Here is a 9558-nt window from a genome sequence, read left to right on the forward strand (position 1 = left end):
TCCATCAACAGCTGTCAGCCAGGCTGAGCAGAAATGGTGTCACTCTTCTCTGTTTGCCAGAAGCTGGAGGTGGGTAATGTTCATTCCCTTTGAAGCATGTGGCATTTGGCACACTAGTGAGACAGGACAGCAGGCTAGACAGACCCCTGGTTATACCCAGAATGTTCGTACTGATTTTCTGATATAGCCCCCTTTCCTGTCCAAAAGCTAAGATGGAACCTAAAAGCCACAACAGAGTTAATAGAATCATAAACATATATGATAAAATTTTAAATCCAACCAGTGTTCCTGGACTGTTTTGCCATGAGATGTGAGGACATTTTAGAATTAGAGCTGAGTTAATCTAATTCCATCTAATCTATTCCATTTTCTTTGTTTTATATGCAGGAGACGGCTCTACTGTAAGCTAATTGTTAAATTATCTTCCAAGACACTAGAGGTCTCAAGAGCTTACATAACCCCTGGAATTAACTGCATATAGAGCTATTCCGTGATTTCTCATGCTAACAAAGCACAGTAACATTTTAATAACTCTGGCTGTCCAGTGTTTCATGGGGGACATTATAGTACCATGTCAGCAGCAGCTTTGCAGAGAGCAGTCAGGGAGCCTGAGCAGCAGGCAAATAAGTTATGTCCCTTTCTGAATAACAAGCCGGAGCAGCTTCTCCCGGATCTGTTTGGTTTTCACTCCGAATATGATGGGGTGTAGCATGAGTGGCACAAGAAAGTACATGTTGGCCATGAGAACATGGACATGCAGGGGCACATTGTGGCCAAACCGGTGAGAGAGGAAGGAGAAGAGAGCTGGGACATAAGAGACTAAAATGACACAGAGGTGGGAGCTGCAGGTCCCAAATGTCGTGTGCCGGGCATCCTTTGTGGGGAGGCTGAAGATGGCCCTGAGGATCTGGATATAGGACACAGCTATGAAAAACACATCCATGCCACTCAGAAAGATTGCCAAGGAGAGGCTGTAGTAACTACTCATGCGGATATCAGCACAGGCCAGCTTCACCACGGCCATGTGCTCACAGTACAAGTTGGGGATAACATTGGTTCTGCAGTATGGCCACTGCCTTGCCAGGAGGGGATAAGGCAGTAGGAGCAGGCAACCACGCAGCACCACAGCCAAACCAATTTTGGCCACCACAGCATTTGTCAGGATGCTGGAATGTCTCAGGGGATGGCAGATGGCCACATAACGATCATAAGCCATGGCCAGGAAGATCCCCGACCCCATCGCTGAGAAGCAGTGAATGAAGTACATCTGGGCGAGGCAGGAGTTGAAATCGATCTCCCTGGAATTGAACCAGAAGATGCTCATTGCTTTGGGCAGGATGGACATGCAGAGGACCAGGTCAGTGATGGCCAGCATGCAGAGGAAATAGTACATGGGCACATGGAGGTTTGGCTCCTTCTTCACAATGAACAGGATGGTGAAGTTCCCCAAGACGGATATAGTGTACATGGTGCAAAAGAGAATGGAGATCCATGTATAGGCTTCCTCCAGGCCAGGAATGCCCAGCAGGATGAAGGTTGAGGGGTTGGTGAAGTTGGATGCATTGGAATTTGACATGGACTGGGGAGAACGTGTCCAACTCTGAGGCAGAACAGTCTCTCCTGATTGTACCGCACGTTCCTGTGACTTTCTGTGTGTGTCTTGGGTCTGAGGTGATGGTTAAAGTGTAATTGCCTGGATGGAGAGACAGTGTTTATATGAGACACTCTGTGAAGACTGAAGGCTGGGCTAGTCATTATTCACACACTGAAAAGGGACATTTTCTTTACTCAGAGAAATTAGTTATGAGCCGCTGACCCCAGTACTGCCAATTCCATATGTTAAGGTGCTTCATGCTCCAGTAATTGCTACTTGGCATCGTGTGGGAAATTAGGCACCAGCAAGTAATGTGACTAGATATTGTTTCACCCTCTGTTATGTAATGCAACGAAACCCAGGCTACAGAGTCCATGCTGAAGGGTGTCCCCCATTCACCAACTGAGAGAGGAAAGCAGAAAGGAAAGCCTTTGGCAAGACATGTGTCAGAGGAAACATCTACACTAGAGTGCACCTCAGGAAAATGACCTGAGCATCTCTAAGGGAACGTCTACTCATTCACAGTAGTGGCCAAAACAAAACAAAGACCATGTTTTAATTCAGAAGGAATTGGATGCAGAATAAGTTGCTCTAGACAGTCATTATAGCTCTGTAAAGGATATGGCTGGTATGAAGGGGGTTCCTGAGACAGAGAAGTCAAAAGGTTGGATACTGTTAGTTAGGAGATTTGAAAAAACAGGAATGTTGAGGAAAACCGTCAGCAAACCTGAGATGAAATACTCAGGCAGAAAAAAGGAAATGAAAATTGGGATTTCTTTAGGGACGTGTTATTAGGTAGCAAACAGACATGATTCCTCAGTCATGCAAGTGGAATGTCATCGGGGCCACCAATGCCCCTCTGCCATGTGCATTGGAAAAACTGGAGGGTCCCTGCGCCAAAGGGTGAATGGACACAAATCCTACACCAGGAATCGGAATGCACAGAAAGCTGCAGGAGTACACTTTAACCACCCTGGCCAGTCAGTCATGGACCTTAAATTAACAATCGTGTTACAAAAGGATTGTGCTGCTAGATTACAGAGGAGTTGGAAATCGTTTACACGTGTGACACTTTTCACCTGGGGCTTAATTGAGATCTCAACTATCTCACGCATCACGAGGACAATTTCCCCAACTTTGACATTCTCCGGGATGGCCACCAACCCACTCCGCCTACTTTACTTCTTCCACAGGTGCTGTTGATGAAGGGGACTCTACCACTCCCTTTTCTTTTTCTTTTTGCCTTTCATCTTCCCTCCATCCCCCTCTATATGTATAAACCCTGTTTTCTCATTTTTATTTAGGACTGTAACAGAATTTAAGAAAGAGCTAGATAAATTCATGTAGGTTAGGTCCATAAAAGGCTATTAGCCAAAGGTAGGAATGGTACCCCAGGCCTCTGATTGTCAGAGGCTGGAGGTGGAAGGCAGGAGACAAATCGCTTGATCATTGTCTTCGGTCCACCCCCTCTGGAGCACCTGGCACTGGCCACTGTCAGCAGTCAGGCTACTAGGCTGGATGGACCCAGTATGGCCATTCTTACGTTCTTATGTACTTATCTCAAAATTGGCAGAAGTGGGTCTTATCCATGAAAGCACATTACCTGCTAAATAAATGTGATAGCTTTTAAAGTGCTACAGGACTGCTTGCTGGTTTTTTGTGTTTGTTTGTTTGTTTGTTTTATTTTATTTTGTATCAGCTAAAAACCTGATTTACTGGCAAAGTGAGGGCACCATTTGGGGGAGACACTGTAATACACAGAAAACAGTAAAAATGGAAAATAGATAGCTATTAATATAGCTTGGAAGTTTTGAATAATAATAAGGGATGTTGAAGGCATCAAGGAAAAATCCTTGCTTGGCTGGTCTAAGGATAGCAAGCAGGAGGTTATTAAGCCTGTTAAGGTTGAAAGGAATCCTAGAAAAGTTAAGTTGAGCTCTTAGAGGAAGAAAGGAAATACAGAAGAACTAGATGTGTTCAAAAATAGTTTTGTTCTGCATTTGTAAAGAAACAGTATAAAGAACTTATATCACCTGAGGTGACAAAAGATTTCCCAGTCCTTTAGCAGTCGAGTAGGATTAGAAAATCAGAGTTACAAACACCAGACCAATCAACCACATATCAGCTATGAACTCAATGACTGAGCAAGAAATACAAAACCAGGCAGCAGCAGCAATAAACAAAAGAGGAAAATGGAGGTCTGTACCTTGCATGAGCTGGAAGTAAATAGAAATTTGCGTTTTGCCCAAAGATTTTCAGAGTGGTTACAACGAGACGTGAGGGAAGGCGGAATGGTTAATAGGCAGTACTTGGTGAGCTGGGCACACCAGCAAAGGCCGAAGGGAATGGGCATGTATAAAAGGAAGAGTGGAGACATCAAACTTCTGGTACTTGAGAGACTGCGGTGAAAGAGAGGGAGAAAAGTTGTTTTGTCTCCCACAGAGAGCAAGGCAGACGGCAATCAGTGACAACCACAGGGCTTGTGGAAGCTCCTTCACTGGAGGGTTCCCCGGGAGGTTGGAGTCATGTCCTGGAAGGTGCAGATTACACAAATCCTGCTGCATGGCAATGGGTTAGACTAGTTGACTCTTTTGGTCCCTTCTCACCCTGTAGCTCTGTGATTCTATGGTGTGAAATCCCAGGGCAGAGCATGTCTTACTGACACACAAGTTATTTCCCCGCCCAGGGCTGTGTTAAACAGGAGGTCAGACTGGATGGCCCAATGGTCCCTTCTGACCTCGAACCCTACGCTTTCATCAATCACAAAAGTAGATCAGGCATGTACATGTACTTTGTCCCACAACACGAGCCCAGGATTATTCAATTGCTTTGGATATTTGAACATATAAAATGGATAAAATAGATATATTTTTACATTATACATGTTTGGCCTTGACACTGATATTGTTGGACAGCAGATCTTAGGTGAATAGGATTCACCAATAGATTAGCATACTGGCTGGTGCCAGAGGCCCCGCATTTACCTTAGGCCGTATGACACTGTCAATCAGAAGAGCTCATTTTCAGTTACATAAATGTGGCCAAAATTCAAACCTGGGGACTGAAATTTCCCATTTTGGGTGTTTGCTTGTGGCTGAATTGCTTTTTGAAAGTTTCTGGCAACACAGTTTCACTGATATCTCAAATGAATCTAAGCAAGAAGATATGCTGAAAAATTCTTCAAATTAGTCCAGGAAGTTTTAGGCTGGACATTAGGAAAAACTTCCTGTCTGCCAGGGTGGTGAAACAGTGGAATACACTGCCTAGGGAAGTTGTGATATCTCCATCACTGGAGATTTTTTAGAGCAGGTTAGAGAGACATCTGTGGTTGTTTAGGTGATGCTTGGTCCTGCTATTAGTGCAGGGGACTGTACCTGATGACATCTCATGGTCTCATCTAGTCCCGATCCTATGTTTAATGGCGTGTAGAGCAAAAAGGATCACAGACTTACCTGCTATGCTTTCATGCCCAGGTTGCACTGGGTTCATCAAGCAGGTCAGCACATCTGCAAGCAATGAGTGTGTGTGAATTCTAAGATGGAAGGTCCTTCCTTGGAAATCCCCCTCAGGTAGCCACATTACACACCTTTCTCATTCCAGCGGCTGCAGCATCATCCCATGCTGAGAGGTAATGCAGGTGTGCACTGCTTATAATATAGCCGTGGGCGGTCCCAGTGGGGTTCACTGTCTCTTAGGTAGAAGGTGCATCTGAAGATAAACAGGCTGGAGACCAATAAGTCTGTCCTCTTTGTTCTTTGTCCAATTTTAGAAGCAAGCAGTATTTAAGGGACCTTCCCAAAGGAAAATGAGGTGGCTTGGGCTCTCCACTGTGTCACAGTGGAATTTGCTGACCTCTGTATCTGTGTGTCCTTAGAAATTTCGGTTGCTTAATAAGAAAAGCAGGATTTATGTCAACTCTCCATGGGACATGATACCCTGTAAAGGCTCAGGATGTTGGGGTAACGGAGGCCTCTTTAGAGGAGGTTTTGAAACAAACTGATAAATTGGGTGCGTAAACATGGTCGACTGACCTGAAAAAAGATGTTTTGGACTTGGAATATGATCAGACAAGGGCAACCAAAATTAAAAGGATTATAGAACGGCTGCCATATGTGGAAAGATTCATGACACTGGGCCTTTTCAGCTAGAAAAGAGGCAACCTAGGAAGAATATGATACAAGGCTTAATGATCATAAATAGTATGGGGAAAGTGAATAAAGAAGTGTTATTTTCTCCTTTACTTAGCACAAGAACTAGGGACCACCAAATGACATTAATAGGCAGCAGGTTTAAAACAAACATAAGGAAGTACTTTCTCACACACCACAAGGCCTAACTGGGAACTAGTTGCCATAGCATGTTGGGAAGACCAGCACAATAACCAGGTTCAAAAAAGAAAAAGAAAAAAACCTCAGTAAATTCATGGAGGACAGGTCCCTCAATGGCTGTTAGCCAGATTGCACAGGGATGGTGTCCCTAGCCTCTGGGTACAGAATCTAGAGCACCTGGCATTTTCCAATATCAGAAGACAGGGTATTGAGCTTCCATTTCACCCAGTATGGACATTTTATGCTCCTTTGTTTGTATGATAGTAGGCAAACTCTTCTATGGTTCTATGAAACAGATCTGAGGCAGAGGACTCAGGAAAAACAGAGGATGCAGTAGGTTGTGTTAAAAAGAATTTATCTGCTCACAATAGGACAAATAACATCTTCACAGCCATAGATATTTGCTACACAGCATCTCAGATCGATAGCCATGTTAGTCTGTAGCTTCACCCAAAAGAGCAGCCTGGTAGCACCTCAAAGTCCATAAAATTTAACATTTAACCTGGGACTTAATAGATATCTCAATTATCTTATGCCTTACAAGGGCAATTCCCACCCACACCCTATCTATAGTCACAGGAATGGCAGCCATCCCATTCCCAGGCCCTATTAATGACAAGTGACTCCCCCCTTCTGCCCCCCCGCCGATCCATGCTATACGGACCTTGGATTCTTATTTTTCCTCCTACTCTGAGGAAGTGGGTCGTACCAAAGAAAGCTCATTACCTCATAAATAGAATTGTCAGTCTTTATGGTGCTACAGGGCTGCTTATTTCACCAGCTGGGTGGTGAATCTCTGGAATGGACTGCCCAGGGAGGTGGTAGAATATCCATCTCCTTCTGCACCATGTATGCCATTGCAATCTTGGGGAACTCTACCGTCCTGTTCATCATGAAGATAGAGCTGTGTCTCCATTTGCCCAGAGTATATCACTGAACAATACACAGTCATGAGTTATTTGTTCAAAATTCATTTCTCTGAATGATGAAAGTGTCATTTATCAGTGTGTGAGGAGTGACCAATCTGCTTCACCCATAAGAACAGCCTCCAGGAGTGCATAGAATCATAGAATGCTAGGAGTGGAAGGGACCTTGAGAGACAATGAAGTCCAGCCCCCTGCCCTCATGGCAGGACCAAGTACTGTCTAGACAATCCCTGACAGACATTTATCTAACCTGTTCTTAAATATCTCCGGAGATGGAGATTCCACAACCTCCCCAGGCAATTTATTCCACTGTTTGACCGCCCTGACAGTTAGGAACTTTTTCCTAATGTCCAGCCTAAACCTCCCTTGCTGCAGTTTAAGCCCATTGCCTCTTGTTCTATCCTCTGCTGGGGAATCAGTCTATGTGGGGCTCATTCATTCAGAGCTCTTTTACCTTCCTAACTGCTGGTAACTGGATGCCCAAGGCCGCACCCCATTCCCTGCCTATTTCCCCACACCCCACCTTTGTTAGTCCCTCCTCTCAGCCCACCCCAGCAAGGCTCCCTGGATTCTCTCCATCTCCCTTTCCTCCCACCGGGACTCCCTCTGCCCCAGACTCCTGTCTGCTGCTAGGAATTAGGGGATTTTGAAGTTCCTGGGCTCCTTTCGAAAAGGAGCCCCTTCTGGACGAGCTGTGCGGCAGTGAAAAGCGGCAATTCTGAAGAGCCGCGGCCGGAGGCGTGCTAATGAGGCACTGAATATGCGTTTCAGAGCCTCATTAGTAATCTCCAAAATGGCCATTTGCGTGGCCACTTCGAAGGTTTGGGCTAGTGTGGACACGGCCCGTTGGATTAAAGGAGAAGGGGGAACTCGCTTTCAAGCAAACGCACTCACACCCTCCTGAACTCACACCCTTTCATGGGCGAACTCGGGCAGGGGAGGAGTTGCACAGGGTCAGTGGAGGAAGCCAAGACACAGCAGGTGTCACGTGTCTGGCTGCAGTTATGAATCCCGGGTGCAGAGCTGATTGGACAACCCTCTTGTCAGCCTGCTGTCTTGTCAGGGTAGGACTCCGGAGCAGGCAGTACCACCCATCCCAGGGTCTCCTCCTGACTCCCCAGCCAGCTGAGACTATCTCCTGCAGAGTGGTGATGGCAAGAACCCTCTTATAGCTTTTGAACCCTAACTTTGTATGTTTCAGTCCATAGCTCTTGTCCCGTCCCACTGCCCCAGGACTCTGTATGACCAGAAGTCACCAGGTAACAGCAGATGGGGCCTTCCCTTGATGGGGCCTCTTTCTCATTCTTGGGTGGGTTCTTTTGCAGGGCCCAGCTCCTATTATGTTCTGTCCATCTAGGTGCTGCTGGCCGCTGGTCATCCAGACAGGCTGACTTCAGGGACTGATTCCTTTGCGCGCGCGCACACGCACACACACACACACACACACTTTCCACACTCACACAAAGGAAAGCTCACTGCAGAGAAAGCAATTTATTTTACAAAGGAACAGCCAGGATTTCTTACAGACGTATGGTATCTATAACCAATTTTTCATACCATATAATAGCTAATATAGTCCTAGCAGCTGCTACAAAACAATCCTTCTTTTAGAGAAAGCTACAAGACTCACATCTGCATTGTATCAGACTAAGCAGAGGCTTTATACAACAGAGGGCAGAGCCCCTGCAGTGGATGTGGGCAGGGAACCTTGTTCCCTGAGACAGGTCTTGGTGAAAGAAGGGTGGATCAGGTTTGAAGCTATGAGGACAACAGGTGAGAGAGGCAGAAAGATATGGGGGTGGCCTTGTGTTAGTTAGGAAGAAGGGGTGCTGGGCAGAGCCTGGGGCAGCTTTGGTAGCTCATAGAGAGAGAGGTAAGTGACAAACCTTCTATTAGCTGGTTCTCTAGAGCTACAGGGCACACATTGCCCGGGGTGGATACTGAACCAGAAACTGAGTCTGGCATACGCTCTTGTTGTAGTGCGTTTTGGTAGCTGTGTAGCCAGGCTGCTAGGTAATATTATCCTCATGTCTTGAATGGACTGAGCCACACAGAGGCAAAGTGATTCACTCAAGGTCACACAAAGAGTCAGTGCCAGATCTGAGAATGGGAACTGGGAATCCTGATTGCCCTTTAATCTCATTGCTCTGGCCATGAGCTGGCATTTTTTTTTTCCCTTGGTTTTATTAGATGCCAATAATAAGCAGTCGTGTAGCACCTTAGAATTAGCATCCTCTGAGGAAGTGGATTTTGCCCACGAAAGCACATGACCTAAAACATCTGTGAGTCTCTAAGGAGCCACATGACTGCTTGTTGTTTGTGAAGCTAGAGTCTGACATGGCTACTGCACTGAAATGATTTATTAGGTGCATTGAGACAATTTGTGTGCCAAGGTCATTGGAGGAATTTATTAAAGAAACAGCTAAAAAATACAACCGTAAACATAAGCTTCCCCACAGCTCAGCCTCCAGCCTTGTCTAGCTGGTTTACAAGGGACCACAAACTTCCTAGAATGCTGCACAGTGAATAGAGCTGAGTGATGTTCTGCAGGCACCAAATCAGGGCACTGTGTGACTTGACAACCCCGATCAAGGCCCTTCGGTAGCAGCAAAACAGACATAATAAATACCCACCTCCACTTAATACATGGAGGGGCTGTGACCAAGTCACCCAGTGACTCTAGCACAACTTGGATTCTTTCCTCCCAGCT

General features: G+C 45.8%; 1 protein-coding gene across 1 annotated transcript; it reads right to left on the minus strand.

The window, feature by feature from the left end:
- Positions 1-628: 628 nt before the first annotated feature.
- Positions 629-1576, minus strand: LOC142001822 (olfactory receptor 52N2-like). The gene has a single exon (XM_074977421.1). It carries the CDS (start codon positions 1574-1576, stop codon positions 629-631), a length of 948 nt encoding a protein of 315 aa, XP_074833522.1.
- Positions 1577-9558: the final 7982 nt, after the last annotated feature.

Source organism: Carettochelys insculpta, chromosome 1 (assembly GCF_033958435.1).
Source record: "Carettochelys insculpta isolate YL-2023 chromosome 1, ASM3395843v1, whole genome shotgun sequence".
In the NCBI taxonomy this organism is placed as follows: domain Eukaryota; kingdom Metazoa; phylum Chordata; order Testudines; family Carettochelyidae; genus Carettochelys; species Carettochelys insculpta.

Coding starts and splice junctions, on each gene's coding strand:
- LOC142001822 (XM_074977421.1), bottom strand. CDS start 1,576: ATGTCAAATTCCAATGCATCCAACTTCACCAACCCCTCAACCTTCATC.